The sequence below is a fragment of the Trifolium pratense genome, linkage group LG1, assembly GCF_020283565.1.
Source record: "Trifolium pratense cultivar HEN17-A07 linkage group LG1, ARS_RC_1.1, whole genome shotgun sequence".
Taxonomy (NCBI): domain Eukaryota; kingdom Viridiplantae; phylum Streptophyta; class Magnoliopsida; order Fabales; family Fabaceae; genus Trifolium; species Trifolium pratense.
This window is the reverse complement of record NC_060059.1, coordinates 23,875,489-23,892,358: the sequence shown is the minus strand read 5'-3', so window position 1 is coordinate 23,892,358 and position 16,870 is coordinate 23,875,489. Positions and strand designations below refer to the sequence as shown.

Below are 16,870 nucleotides of genomic sequence, written 5' to 3'. Positions count from 1 at the left end.
ATAAAAAAAAACCCATAAACCGTTAATTTTGATGGATCTCAATAACATACCAATTGGTTTTCAATTTCTTTAAAAAAATTATCGATGATCTATATGATATAAACTTTCAATCCAATAATAAATTTGTAAAATTCGTATTCGTTATACTGTTATTCATTCACATGCACCATGAAAGACTTTCTACATTATTTCATATATATATATATATATATATATATATATATATATATAGGGTTTTGCTAACGTACACCCACTTATTTTTTAGAAGGTGTGCGTTAGCAAGTTATAACTAAAAAGTAGCTAAATACACCCTAAGGTGTATGTTGCTAATGCACACCTTCTAGAAAATAAGTGGGTGTATGTTAGCAACTCCTATAAGCATTTACTATAATACACCCACTTATTTTTTAGAAGGTGTGTGTTAGCAAATGATAACTAAAAAGTGGCTAAATACACCCTAAGGTGTATGTTGCTAATGCACACCTTCATAAAAAAGAGTGGGTGTGTATTAGCAAAACCCATATATATATATATATATATTTCTTAAGAGTTAAATATGTGTTTTTGTTATCGACAAAATGGTGACTTTATAAGTTTAGTTGATACTTAATTTTTATTAAATTTTTAGTCCCTAGAAAATTATATTGCACTCACTTTTCGTCTCTACTGTTAAATCAGCCTATATTTTTGAATAATTTATGAAAATTTTATAGAGACTAAAAATATTATAAAAAAATAAGTAAACTCCCATTTTATAAGACCTAAAACATATTTAGGGTCCGTTTGGATTAGCTTATTTTTAAGCTTATGCAAACAGCTTATGCAATATAAATTAGGTTTTATGATATTTTATAAGTTCCCACTAGTGAAAATTGTATTTTTATAAATTATTTTATCATAAACTACCTTGACAAACTAATAGTAATACATAAAAATTTCATAAACTGTTTGCATAAGCTCATAAATAAGCTAATCCAAACGGACCTTAATCCTTAACTTTTTTTTGACAGAAATCCTTAACTTAAATATTTTTATTTATTTTTGTTTTATGATTTTAATTATTTTGAGCATTATGTGAAATATATATATATATATATATATAAAGAAAATAATTGAAGCGAGAGAAAGGAAATTGAATTTTTTATTATAAAAATAAAGAAGAAAGGAAATTGAACTCACCCATACTGTTGCAGCAGCCAGACATGATTGTTTGTTAACTTCAAATTAAACAAAGAAAGTCAACAAATAAAATAATGGATATAGAGTTATCTTATAAAGTTTGTTGTGAACCCATTACTTCACTTTACTCATCTATATATATTTCATAACAGAAAGAAGGAATTGGTCCACGGGTTTAATTTGATTTTTCAGCGAAGTAAGGAACTAGTAGAAGAAGAAGAGGAAGAAGAGTATAGAAACGTGTGGGCTTGGAAAATAAGCCAAGAAATCACGGAGAAACAACAACACATGTATTCCTCAGAGAATTTTTGTTTCTACTATGTTTGATATGTCAATTATGTCTATTTGAGACAAAAAATGAAACAGAAAATTGTAGAGGTTGAAAATATTTTATTTTTATTTTTAGAACTAAAAATCAAGTTTTGTTATATTTTTTTTTTTTGAGGGGAAGTTTTGTTATATTTTTAGTACCGAAAAATTGATTTAATGGACTCTACATTCTTATTAAAAAAAAAAAAAATTCATCCGGTTTTTTTATATTAAAAAAGTGATGTATTTTATTATATATATAATATACCAGAAAAAAAGTGATGTTATTTTATTTTATGATTTTATATTTTTAATAATTAATAGTTGATACTGCCCAAAAAAAAATATTGATAGTTGATATACTCGTTTTATGATTTTATATTTTTAATAATTAATTAATTAAATTTGTCAAAAAATAATTAATTAATAGTTGAAGAATGTTGAATTTTGTGGATAACATTAATTAATTAAGTTTTACGTTTGTAATAAATAGGTCCTTGCAAATTACAAATATAAAGAATATATCTAATACAAACGTAAAACTTAAAAATCTATTTTTATTATAAATGTAAAACTTAAAGGACTTATGGATACATTTTGCCTATAATTAATGATTGAACTTCTTTCTTTTCTTTTTTGACTCAAAAGATTGAACTTCTTCTAAAAAGAATTATTCAAAAGAATCTGGTTTCAATTTTTGAAACTAGACTCAACACAAAAAAAAAAAATGGTAGATATAACTTACATTTTTTTTACAAAGCAAAAGACTTGTAAAAATATAAAACAAAACAAAATTACAACCAAAATATATATGAACAACTTGCTAAAGACAATTTATATGGTTCCAATTAGTTCTAAAAACGATTGCCATGCAAAACGATTTTTAATTTGCTTCTATGATCTTCTAGTTCAATTTGCAAACGATTTTCAATATGCTTGGCATCTTCCACAATCTTTTGGATAAATTCATATTCGTACCTGCAAAATCATGTGCAAGATCTTTAAATTACAACTATTTTACTTTTTAGTATTTTTTTCGTAGAAAAGTAGTATATAGTTAAATATGACGATAAATTTTTCACAAGAACAAATGATCACGTATAATATAAAAATCTGTACCGGAAAACTTAGAAACAAAATATTTCATGTCTAAATTTGTGCAAAATATCATGCTTAAATTGATAGGTGTGTGAAGAAGACTAAATTTCTTATTTAACAATTAACAAATCTTCAAAAACAATGGTATATTATGTAATCAACAGGCTAAATGAAGAATTTATCCAATGGAGGGAACCTGAACTCAGGGACGGACCTACATTGAGGTCGACTGTGGCCTTGGCCACAGTGGAATTTTCATTTTTAATAGGTATATATATACACATTTTTGTTACTATTATGGTATATATACATATTATCGTTAATTTTAATCACAAGAGTCCATGAAGCTTGGTGGTAAAATTCTCTGCACTATAATTGAGGTGTTCGATCCGTGTATCGTAGACCTATCAAGATTAAGCATTTATATATTTTTATTGAACACTGATAACCTTAATGGAGTTCAATATCATATGAAATTATTTTAAATTTCCTTAAAATTTTACATTATTATATAAGTATTTAGACGTTATTGAACGATGTAACATTATTCGATTGTTAATGGTCTATGAATTTTTAGATTGAATTTATCTTTTTCAATAAAAAAAATTCTCCAATCAATGTTTTAGTAACCAGAGGACTGAGTTTAACAAAATAAAAAAAATCTAGTATTTATAATTTCTTGAGTTTCTTTTTCATTTAATATGTTATTGAGACTCGTCAAGATTAACAGTTTGTTCATTTTTAACCCCATAAATTCAAACTTTGTTGCGGCCCATCCCAATATGTTAATGTACCTCCGCCACTCGAAACAAATAAGCAATGATGTTATTTTGACTCATTTTCAAGAAATGGATGATAGACAATTTTTATCGTAAATGTATTGCATTAAACAATATTATTTCTTATTTGGAATAAGCTTGTTCCATCAAAGGTTTCAACTTTTGCTTGGCGGTGTGTCAATGACAGGTTACCCACAAAGCTTAATTTATTCACGCGAGGTTGTTTACGTAATGATTCCATGTTGTGCTCAGTTGGTTGTGATGCTATCGAGGATGTCCATCACCTTTTTCTGAATTGTTGCATCCGCGAGAGTTGTCTACTCACAACGATCTTATTTGGAATAAGCTTGTTCCATCAAAGGTTTCAACTTTTGCTTGGCGGTGTGTCAATGACAGGTTACCCACAAAGCTTAATCTATTCACGCGAGGTTGTTTACGTAATGATTCCCTATTGTGCTCAGTTGGTTGTGATGCTATTGAGGATGTTCATCACCTTTTTCTGAATTGTCCCGTTTTTGGCGCGGTTTGGAGTAACATCATCTCCTGGTTGGGGATCACATGTGTTCTTCCTGATAATGCAATAGCATTGGCATCCCAATTTTGTGGGTCTGATGGTTTTCGTAAAAATACTAAGTCGGGTTTGCAAGCAATTTGGCTAGCTTCAATTTGGTCTATTTGGAAAGCGAGAAATGATAGAGTTTTTAATGGCAAGACAATATCTATTGACAGGTTAATTTTTACCATCAAAGTTCAAGTATGGTGGTGGTTTAAGGCTAAGAAAAAAGGCTTCTGTTACGATTTAAATCATTGGATGTTAGATCCAAAAGTTTGTATAGGACTTAACACAGGATAATCCTGTACTTTGTTGGTTTCTTTGTGTACGAACCTTATTTTTAGGCACAACTTGTGCTTATTTTTAATATATTTCTTTGGCTTCTTCAAAAAAAAAAAAAATTATTTCTTATTTTCAATATAATTTAGCGTATAATTTCTTTGATATTTGGCCACACCATTATTAAATATCTGGATCCGTCCCTGCCTGAACTCATTCTAAACATCACTATAGTAGAGTGGGAATTGGTTAACATGGGATAAATCAAATTGAAGTATATATGCCATGGAAGTGTATTACATACCCGGTTGTGTAAGGCTTTCCCGACAAAACAGGCACTTTTGACAAAGCCGACTTCCATTTTTGTATTTTTTCTGAGTCAACTCCAAGTTCTTTTTCATGATCAGCCATGGCTTTGCCAAAATTGTTTCTCAAATGCCTTATGTCTGCTGGATCTACTTTGTAAAAGATTGGCCAAACTAATTGGCTCTTCAATTCCGCACATTCAAAAATCTTGACAAGTTCATCAAGACACCATGAAGAACTTGCATAGTTTTCTGATAAAACAATAATCGAAAGCCTTGATCTTTCAATTGCATTTTTAAGACAAGATGCAATATGATCTCCAGTGTGCAATTCTTCATTATCTATGAAAGGCTTGAATCCCCCTTGGCATAAAGCTTGATAAAGAAATCATGTAAAAGAGAAGCGAGTATCTTCCCCTCTAAAACTGAGGAACATCTGCCATTAAACAAATGAGTTTTTCAAATTGTCTAGCGAAGCTTTCCATTCCTCCATAGGTTTATTTTTTAAAGAAGATCCCGTCTTAATAATATTTTCAGGTAACCCGTCACATTTGTTGGAATTTGCCTTTGAATTGGAAGAAGCAGAAAAATAAGGTTTGGTTCCTGCTGCCTGAGCGGGGCGCAGGCAAAATTGGAACATGGAGTTTTGCCTCTGCTAGCTGCGCTAGGCGCAGCCGTACCTACGCGGGGCGCGGGCGCGGGTTTATAAATACACTGTTTTGCGTTTTCTGTATTTTTATGATGTTTTTAGGGTTTCTGAGGCAAACAAGCAAATTAGGGTTATAAGAACAAGTTCTTGGGAAGACTCTATGGTTGGAGAAACATTCTAACACCTTGGGAAACACTTTCATAGAATCTCTTAGTCACGGGGAGAGATTCGGGCAAAGGGTAGAATTAGGATTGAAGGCTAATTCTTGTAACTCTTGTGGAGAATCTTTTGTAATCAAGTTTTCTATTGATAGTGGAACGGAGAGTGGCTCTCTCCCCCAGAGTAGGTTGTTATAACCGAACTGGGTAAACAAATTATCTGTGTTCTTTATTGTTTCCGTCGCTTACTTTGTTGTTTGATATTACCGTCGTTCTTGCTTATTTGGTTGCTTAATTCTATTTTGCTCCACACATCAAAGGTTATTGGTGTGAGTTAATCGAATTCACAACAATTGGCACCCACCGTGGGGCAAAGGATCAAACGAATTAAGTACCATGGTTCTAAGTGGAAAATTGAGAAATTCACCGGGAGTAACGACTTTGGTTTGTGGAAGGTGAAGATGATGGCAGTATTGTTTCAACAGAAGTGTGAGGAAGGCTATGAGTGTGCGGGAGCACTCATAGTTAGAAGTCGGGAACCATAGAAGAACATCGGCCTGGAGAGGCGGTGGAATAATACTCAACATCGGCCTGGAGAGCGGTGAAATAATACTCAACATCAGCCTGGAGAGGCGGTTGTAATAATACTCAACATCGGCCTAGAGAGGCGGTTGAATAATACTCAACATCGGCCTGGAGAGGTGGTGGAATAATACTCAACATCAGCCTGGAGTGGCGGTGCTAAGAATACTCAGTTACAAGGTGGAAGACATAGCAGAAGTACTTGTTTAAAGACTTTGGTGGATGAACTCGGTTTGAGGTGGAGTCTTTTACTAGTGGGACTAGAAAAAGACAATCAACATTAGCTCTTGGCTATCTAGGAGATTGGGAGGAGAGTGGTAGTGTTGCACCAAAGGAGTTTAGCTATGGAGACCTTGTGGATTATGTTTCGATTGTGGCTGAAGAAGTGCAAAACATGTTGAAGAACTTCAGGGAGGCAATTGGAAGCAACGGTGATCAGACTTGGGAACTTGTAGGACTGCTGGAGGTAGTTGGATACAAGGAGAGTCTAATGTTGCAGCTTGTGGAACTTACTTAAAATTCCAAAGTTAAGTTGAGAGGCAAGCAATTCTTCAGGAGGACAGACATGAACAATTCGGGGGCTGAAAAGGGTACGGTGGAGCTTGTAGGATTGTCCTAAAATTCCAAGGACAATTGGAGGCAAGTGTTTTCTTCGAGAGTACGGAGCGGTTCACTCCGGGGTTTGAAGAGGGTGTGGTGTGATCTTGGAGAGAGCAGCATGATGGTTGGTGGGAAGTTGACATCACCATCAATTAAAAGGCAAGGTGGAGATTGTTGGAATTTGCCTTTGAATTGGAAGAAGCAGAAAAAATAAGGTTTGGTTCCTGCTGCCTGAGCGGGGCGCAGGCAAAATTGGAACATGGAGTTTTGCCTCTGCTAGTTGCGCTGGGCGCAGCCCTACCTGCGCGGGGCGCGGGCGCGGATTTATAAATACATTGTTTTGCGTTTTCTGTAGTTTTATGGAGTTTTTAGGGTTTCTGAAGCCAACAAACAAACTAGGGTTATAAGAAAAAGTTCTTGGGAAGACTCTAGCATTGGGGAAACATTCTAACACCTTGGGAAACACTTTTCATAGAATCTCTTGGTCACGGGGAAAGATTCGGGCAAAGGGTAGAATTAGGATTGAAGGCTAATTCTTGTAACTCTTGTGGAGAATCTTTTGTAATCAAGTTTTCTATTGATAGTGGAACGGAGAGTGGCTCTCTCTCCCCCAGAGTAGGTTGTTATAACCGAACTGGGTAAACAAATTATCTGTGTTCTTTATTGTTTCCGTCGTTTACTTTGTTGTTTGATATTACCACCGTTCTTGCTTATTTGGTTGCTTAATCGTATTTGCTCCACACACTAAAGGTTATTGGTGTGATTTAATCGAATTCACGACAATTGGCGCCCACCGTGGGGCAAAGGATCAAACGAATTAAGTACCATGGGTTCTAAGTGGGAAATTGAGAAATTCACCGGGAGTAACGACTTTGGTTTGTGGAAGGTGAAGATGATGGCAGTATTGTTTCAACAGAAGTGTGAGGAAGGCTATGAGAGTGCGGGAGCACTCATAGTTACAAGTCGGGAACCATAGAAGAACATCGGCCTGGAGAAGCGGTGGAATAATACTCAACATCGGCCTGGAGAGGCGGTGGAATAATACTCAACATCAGCCTGGAGAGGAGGTGGTAATAATACTCAACATCGGCCTGGAGAGGCGGTGGAATAATACTCAACATCAGCCTGGAGAGGCGGTGGTAATAATACTCAACATCGGCCTGGAGAGGCGGTGGAATAATACTCAACATCAGCCTGGAGAGGCGGTGCTAAGAATACTCAGTTACAAGGTGGAAGACATTGATCAAAATAAGTTTAAATTAAAAGTAGTACAAGGTAGTTAACCTTGGTCGTTTCCCAAAGACTCACAATCAGTTTAACAATATTAGAAGCGATTTGAAAATTATAAAATATGGGGTGTTTGTTTTGCAAACAGGGAATAAAGAATATGAAATTCAAATGATTTAACACGATCAATTCATTGGTCTCAGGTAACTCGATCTTAATTCTATCATGGGTTCATAAGATTATTCATTCAACTGTTTATGCTCTGGTTGATTTATAAAACTAATTATACAAGCGACAATCAGTTTTACAAACGAATTCATTCGATTAAGCATCTCATGCGTTCAACCAACCATATAAAGTGAACAAGCGTCACAGAACACGGTCAATATCATGACATATTCGATCAACCTATTGCGAAGCGCGAAACTATATCAATTTCTATTCGGATTAATCTAAACAAGCGATGGATTAAAACGAATAAATCTGCTGTATAAATTCGAATATAATAATTAAGCAATCATCTTAATCGAAATTCATACAGTGGACAAGAAACGAAATTGATAATAGAAAGCATAAATAGAGAACGAAATTGCTATTAGAATCAGACCTCAAGAATCTTAATCGAGTTCCTTACACCAACGAATTGAAAGAGAGATTAGTTCTCCATTAGCATGGCGGCTGGCTTAGGGTTTTGAGTTCGAAAGTGACAGAATTCGTTGACCTAGGTCATATTTCAGTTTTTATACATCAAGTAAAACGGGCCACAAAACAATTGGGCCGAAAAACATAAGTTATGCTGGAAATAATTAAATCTTTGTAAGTCTGAAACTTGACGAGTAAATATGACTCCCTTGCGCTCTGAATTGGCGTTTGACTTCAACATGAAAGTTGTAGCTCTCTATCTTAGCTTTCCAACGCATTTTTGCACGCCTCGATCCGATATTCCTAGCTCCAGATATGGTCTGCGGAATGAGAAGGTGTCAAATTACTGTTTATTACGAAAATAAATAGCAAAACTAGACTTTAAATAGAAAACATGATAAAAACACTAAAATACTAGGAGAAGTTATAAAATTGCCATAGCACATGATGAATAAAAGTGCATTAAAAATGCACTGATCAGACATAGTGGAAGTACTCGTTTAAAGACTTTGGTGGATGAACTCGGTTTGAGGTGGAGTCTTTTACTAGTGGGACTAGAAAAAGAAAATCAACATTAGCTCTTGGCTATCTAGGAGATAGGGAGGAGAGTCGTAGTGTTGCACCAAAGGAGTTTAGCTATGGAGACCTTGTGGATTATGTTCCGATTATGGCTGAAGAAGTGCAAAACATGTTGAAGAACTTCAGGGAGGCAATTGGAAGCAACGGTGATCAGACTTGGGAACTTGTAGGACTGCTGGAGGTAGTTGGATACAAGGAGAGTCTGATGTTGCAGCTTGTGGAACTTACTTAAAATTCCAAAGTTAAGTTGAGAGGCAAGCAATTCTTCAGGAGGACGGACATGAACAATTCGGGGGCTGAAGAGGGTACGGAGCTTGTAGGGTTGTCCTAAAATTCCAAGGACAATTGGAGGCAAGTGTTTTCTTCGAGAGTACGAAGCGGTTCACTCCGAGGTTCGAAGAGGGTGTGGTGTGATCTTGGAGAGAGCAGCATGATGGTTGGTGGGAAGTTGACATCACCATCAATTAAAAGGCAAGGTGGAAATTGTTGGAATTTGCCTTTGATTTGGAAGAAGCAGAAAAAATAAGGTTTGGTTCCTGCTGCCTGAGCGGGGCACAGGCAAGATTGGAACATGGAGTTTTGCCTCTGCTAGCTGCGCTGGGCGCAGCCCTACCTGCGCGGGGCGCGGGCGCAGGTTTATAAATACACTGTTTTGCGTTTTCTGTATTTTTATGAGGTTTTTAGGGTTTCTGAGGCCAACAAACAAACTAGGGTTATAAGAACAAGTTCTTTGGAAGACTCTAGGGTTGGGGAAACATTCTAACACCTTGGGAAACACTTTTCATAGAATCTCTTGGTCACGGGGAGAGATTCGGGCAAAGGGTAGAATTAGGATTGAAGTCTAATTCTTGTAACTCTTGTGGAGAATCTTTTGTAATTAAGTTTTCTATTGATAGTGGAACGGAGAGTGGCGCTCTCCCGCAGAGTAGGTTGTTATAACCGAACTGGGTAAACAAATTATCTATGTTCTTTATTGTTTCCATTGTTTACTATGTTGTTTGATATTACCGTCGTTCTTGCTTATTTGGTTGCTTAATTCTATTTTGCTCCACACATCAAAGGTTATTGGTGTGAGTTAATCGAATTCACAACAACATTCAATAGCAACTTCACGTGTTACATTCAATAATTCATAGTTCTTTTCATGATGAATGGCTGAATATACTTTGAACAAAGTACAAGCTTCCTCTGTTGATAAGGAATCAAGTTGAATCTTCCTTTGATAGTGCATTAAGTCACAATCTTGTTTGCAACGTGTGGTCAAAAGGACCTTGCACTGATTACTGTTACAAGGAATGCCAACATGTCCTAGGTCAAATTTTGCCCGAACATCATCAAAGATCACAAGTATTGGACGGTTCATATTTTCTATTGTGGAGACTATTCTTCTTGCTCTCTTGGCTTCACTGTTTCTATCAAATCTGATATTCAACAAGTCAGCAATTTCATCTTGCAATGTTGTGATATTTGGGTTTTGGGTCATATTGAGAAACAAAACCTCATAAAACATCTTTAAATGCTCGACTTTCTTACCCATTGCTTTCACCAATGCTGTTTTACCAGAACCCTGTCTACCGTACACAGGGGCGGTTCCCTTTGAGGGTGAGGGTGTGCAGCTGCACACCCTGGATTTTTGCTATTTGCACCTAAATTGTATATTATATCTACTTTGAATCCCCTGGAAAGTTTGGTTTGCACCAAAGCTTAAAGTTTCAACCCATTTCACTTGACCAATTAGATATTTATGTCATCTGATTGACACTTGCCAATAATAATATATAGAACCAAATCTTTTAATTTATTTGTGTTATCTTTTATTTCTCCATTTATTTTGCTTATCATATATTTTGTCATTCTCGTTTTTATTTTCTTCTTTCTATATTTTAAGTTTGTCCTTCTCGTTTTTTTTACATGTTGTTTCTGCTTGAATGTCTCATGCTTTTTTCTCTTTTTCTAAGTTTATCTCGAGCTTTCTATGTTTACTGTTTCTATTTAACATTATGTAGGTCTTGTTCTCTTCTTTGGGACAAGTTAACTAGCAATATAATAATTTAAAAAATAAGTTAACTTATAATAATTTAAAGATCTCTATAACAATTTCTTGGTACTTTTTTTTTTGACAAAAAAAAAGTTCTTCGGGGATGAATGGTTGAACCATTGTCTCGTGATCTATGTTGAAAGAGACGTGCTCAACAATGTTGATAATAAGTTGGTTATTCAACGATTTTAAAATTTGAATCCGCGTAGCAGCAGTTGTAAAACATATATATGTAATTTTTTGAGTACAATGTAATTTTTGAATATATTATATATGAATGTGCATCTATAGATATTTATATTATAATTATTAAAATATCGATTAAAAATGCACCCCCTAGTCCAGGGTCCGAGTACCGCCACTGACCGTACAATCCAATTATCGAACACTTATCATCTTGTAGTGCCTCTAAAAGTTCATCAGAAGCCTTCTCTGTAGACTTAAAACACATAAAATTATTTTCAGAAGAGAAGCGCTTTAAATTTAGAATTGGAGTTGAAAATGGGTCAAATTTACATTTCCCATTGAGTGCCTTTATTCTTTCCTGCAATTTGTTAAATTCATTCCATGATGATACTTCTGGTTGTGTTTTCAGATTCTCCATCTCTTGTAAGAGTATGTATGCTTCTTTTAGCCATGCAAACACATCATCACTGACCTTTTCAGTTTTTTGATCAGTTTCATAAACTTTTAGTTGCAAACGATCTCGATTTAAAATGAGTTTGTTCTTTTTCCTTTCAACTTTGTGTAAGACTTTGCAAAACCAATCAGGTACATGTATCCTTCCAAGTTCCATCAGCTTCCTCTAACTTCTTTACCCCATAACGAACAAGAAGACCGGCATATTGAGCATAATCAGAGACATGGTGTATTTCTGCTGCAAAATTTTATTATTATATTAGAATGCATGCTATATAACAACTTTGAAGAATAAAATTATTAACAAAATTGATATATGGGTAGCTATGAAGCAAGACTCTGATATGGACACCTGACACGACACATGGATACGTACACGTCGACACTGCTAATATAAAAAATATAGAACACCGACACCGCTACATATTTATGAAAGATCTAAATTGATAATCAAAATGTATGTGTAAAAGGAGAGTAAAAACAAAAAAAAAAAAAAAAAAACAAATCTTTATAAAAACACTTGTCCGACACGTGTTATATGAATGTCTTACAAGTACGTGTTTCATAGATGCTTAGTCTTGTTCATTAACTATATACAAAGTAGGGTATGGATTTAAACAAATTTACGGTAAACTATCTTTAATATTAAAAGACTAAAAAAATTTAAAAACATGTTGCAACAAAAGTCTAAAATAGTCTAATTTGATAGTCAAAATTTTAGAGATAAACTCCAACATTTAATGTATACAGTGGTCTATGATTCTATTAAGGGAGATTCTATGATAGAGTCTCTAAATTGACTATTTTGATAGAATCACTTGAATTGACCAATAGAAAATGAGCTAATGCCACATAAGCAAATATAGTGTGGCAAGTCCATGGTAAGCCTTTTTTATATAAAACTTCTTATTATTGCATATAAGTCCCCTATTAAGTTTATAATTAACAATAATTTACAATAGTCAAAAACAATAATTTACAAAATAAAAACAATTTATATTTGACAAAATTAAAAACAACTTATATTTGAGAAACAATAATTTACAAAATTAAAAACAATTTATATTTGACGAAATAATTTCCACAGTTCGAAAGGATCAGAACTTCTCCGGCGAGTTCCGTCGTCCTCCGTCCTTCTTCGTCCACCGTCCACCGACGTCCGTCCTTCTTCCTCCATCTCTTCTTCTTCTTCTTCTTCTTCTTCTTCTTCTTCTTCTTCTTCTTCTTCTTCAATGTCGTCGTCTCCTTTCACAGGTAATACGTATATTTTCCCAAAATGAAATTGATTTTAGTTATTACACAGAAATTATTGAATTGGTTTTTGGGTTTGTATTTTAAGTTGAAGTTGGGTATTTGGCTTGTATTTTAAAATTGAAGTTGATTTGAATTGTTACCCAAAAAGGAACAATTTGGGGATTAGGTTTGTATTCAAAATTGAAGTTGATTATAATTCCGTTGTATTTTAAACTGTGGAAATGGATGATAAGGGGAGCTTGGTGTTTGATAGACCACAATCTTAATATGCTTTGAACAATAATGGAAGCTTAGTTAACATAATGAGTTACAGCTCTAGCGGTGCTTTTTCTCTTAGCTTCAGGTTGTGTTGCGTTAAGGGTGTTAACCCTGTAAGCATTTCCTTAAGTGTTGATTTTCTCTTAGCTTCAGGTTTTTAGTGCACCTTTTCGGTGGTGGATGTAGGAGGTTTCTTTCAGTTGCTGGTATTCTTTTACCTAATTGTTTACGCTCCACTCTAGGGGTTGAAGCGGTGGAGTCATAATCTTTTGGTTCGTTGTTGTCAGTGAAGTTGTGGAGTAATAAGTAAAAAATTAACAACACTGCTATATGGTAAGACCAATTTTACTTGCGAAATTCAACGAATGCACACTTGTCTAAATTTTAAGAAAAAGAATAATGTTTAATATTTATCCATTATCTTTTGACAGAATAATAATTGTTGCAAACCAGATTCCACACAAATTGTTTGCTTATGAATTTTGAAGAAACATTTCATATAAATTCGAACAAAATCATCATAGAAACACAGACACACTATCAACTCTGTTTGGAATATAAAATCACCTCAGTTTTGATCTTTTGACATAATACAAATTGGCAATGAAAATAAGCAATAAACTGCTTTGAATAAAACAACGTATACAAATTGGCAATGAAAATAAGCACCTTTACCCTTCACCGCAATTGAATCACCTACGGCTGACTTTTGTGTCCCAGTAGGATCATCATTACTGCAATACTTTTTTTCTAAATTCATGATGTCATCCATTATTTCTTGATAAACACCACTCTTTTTAGAAGCTTTATTGCAAAAACGGGTCAAAACAGAACAATATGCACCAAAACGAGCAAGCTCAATCATATTCGAATCAACTGTATCATTACAATCCATGTTCAAATATTCAATTTTGGCATCCTTCGTCCAACGCGACAATACCAAACTTCTAGGAATGTGGTCAATATTTTCTTCCTTCATGACATAAAAAATATGAGAACAGGGAAGGCCACGAAAATCAAATAACCTACACGAACATTAAAATGTTGAACCATCATAAACAACTTCTCTTTCATAATTATCCTGACAATACTTTTTCAATGTATAAATCTTCGTATCCCCAACTTCATGTTTATCCTTAACAATCAATGCACCAACCTTCATAATTTGATCTTTAACTTCAATGAAAATCTCTGCCGTATAAACTTTAGCGGCATCACTCTCAATCAAATGCAGGTGAGTTGTCAACACAGGTTCTGTACACTTTGATTTAAAATCAGCAACCACTTCATTGTTTCTGTAGTCCCTCAGAGCCTGCTCAAAATTGTGTATAAATTCAAAAATGGAGCATTTCTTCCTGGTATAACTCTTGATTATTGCATTAACAGCTTCACATTGAGACGTTGTTCTAAAACATCCAAAAAACTTATCACGTAGATATGCAGTTGCCCACATTGACTTGTTCGCATACGTTTTGGCAACCCAAGGATTTCGTTCAAGTTTATTTTCTTTAATCAGCTCTGACCAAAACTCTTCAAATTCATCCTTTGTAATATTTGAGTACATGGCTTTTTTAAAACCTGCCAAAAATTCTGAATTCTTTACATTATCACTTGCATTCTTATTCAAATGCCAAGAACATAACTGATGGGTCGCATTAGGAAAAACATGTTTTATAGCCTCCCTCATAGCCTCATCTCCATCTGTCACCACTGCTTTTGGGTGTTTCTTTTCCATGCACTCTAAAAAACATTTCAACACCCACTTATATGTCTCTGTCGTTTCATCCGATACTATTGCAGCACCAAAAATAACTATCTGGGAGTGGTGGTTACACCCTGAAAATATAACCAATGGGTAGTTGTATTTGTTCTTTTGGTAAGTTGTGTCGAAGGCAAGCACATCACCAAAACAAAAATAGTCAGATCTACTACTCCCATCAGCCCAAAAAATAGACTTCATTCGTCCATCATTGTTGTTGACGGCATATTCAGCATAGAGCATGGGATCAGTAGATGTTTTTACATTTAGATAATTTAGAGAAGCGGCAACATCACCATCTTTAATAATGTCACGCATTTTTTTATCAAAATAATTGTAAAGATCTTTCTTTGTAAACCCAACACTAGAATATCCACCCTTCTGAGCAACCATGTATCCCATTATATGACATGTTCTAATTCCACGTGACTGAAGACCATCAATTTGAGCTCTATCTGTTTCAGAAATTTGCCGATAAGTGGGGTGTAAGTGCACATACCTAGACGGGGTTAATTCATGATTATGACCCTCTTCAAAAATTGACACTACATACCTATCCTTTTTGGGTTTATAGTGCACATGAAGCCTAGCTGCGCAATTAGTACGGGTCAAACGTCTGTGCTCTCTTTTCCTATCTATCTTGCACAAGTATTTCTTCGCTCTTAACCCATGTTTATTGCATACAAACTGCCTCATTACTATTTTTTTACTACCTTCAGGGCCTCTTCTCCTAATTTCACTTTTCCTAATGGCAAAACCTTTAGATTTACCATACCGATAATAAAATTCACATGCTTCATCAACAGTACCAAATTCCAAAGCACGGATTTCATCAGAAGTCATAGAATTTATACTTACCCCACTCCATCACCTACAACTGCATTTACTTCAACAGGTTTATCATCATCTCTTTTATCAGCATCATCGCCATTATCTGAACTTTGAGATGTATCGCCAGCATCATCGCCATTATCTGAACTTTGAGATGTATCGTCAGCATCATCGCCACTTGATACCGAATAACTGTCATCCTCATCGTCATTCAATTCAACATGAGATGTATCACCATCAGTGGAATGAACGTGATTGGAATCAACATCAACAGAATCGTCGCAGTTTTCCATATTAAACCTGACTCAACATCAACATAATTCATGGAATTAAGACAACAAAAAATCAATAACCGTCACAAAACCTCCTAATTTCATTGCAACTTCAAAATTCAAAAGTAACTAAAATCATAGGTAACTTAATTAATTGAAAATCAAAATTACTAAATTTGAAACCCTATTATAGAAAACACATTCAACCATAAACCCTAATTCCTAATTTGAAAACAAATTTATCACCCCCAATTGAAATTCGAAATTATTAAATCTTAACAAACCAATTCAAAATTATTACGCACACATAACAAATTTATCACCCCTAATTCGAAATTATTCAACTAATTTGAACCAAACATAACAAAGCCAATCGAATTTACCTTACTCACACAAGCAATTTTGACCTCCAATGAAGCGATTGAATGGGAGCAATAGGAAATGTTCGTCTGCGTGTTGGGAACAAAAGAAAAGCGATGGTGATAAGCGATGGAAATCAGGTTTCAGTGGAGATAAGCGATTGTGAAGAACATGCTTCGTCGATGCTGTTTTGTGAAGACTGTTTTTGAGAATGTTTTTAATTTGTGTTTTATTTGATTTTTAGAATAAAATACAAATTAATAAATAATATAAAGATTGGGATAATTTTGTCACTTTTAAATTATTAGGGACTTAGTTGTAATAATAAAAGATATGAGGGTGCATGATATGTGAGATGTATAATATAATCTTACGTGGCATTGATTAAGTCATCTCTGCTTTCTGATTGGTCAGACAAGTGACTCTATCAAAATAGTCAATTTAGAGACTCTATCATAGAATTTCCCTTCTATTAATTATAGTTTAATATAGTTCAAAACAAAATAAAAATTAAATACAG

The 16,870-nt window shown here is 34.4% G+C and overlaps 1 protein-coding gene and 1 pseudogene across 1 annotated transcript; both read right to left on the bottom strand.

Annotated features, from left to right (window-relative positions):
- Window positions 1-2,342: 2,342 nt before the first annotated feature.
- Window positions 2,343-16,870, bottom strand: part of LOC123890710 — a 31,249-nt pseudogene continuing 16,721 nt past the window's right edge.
- On the bottom strand, window positions 13,650-16,584 carry LOC123910152 (protein FAR1-RELATED SEQUENCE 5-like). The gene is made up of 2 exons (XM_045961212.1): window positions 16,374-16,584; window positions 13,650-16,018 (listed from the first exon to the last, which is right to left on the bottom strand). Exon 2 carries the CDS (start codon window positions 15,728-15,730, stop codon window positions 14,165-14,167), a length of 1,566 nt encoding a protein of 521 aa, XP_045817168.1. The 5' UTR covers window positions 15,731-16,018; window positions 16,374-16,584; the 3' UTR covers window positions 13,650-14,164.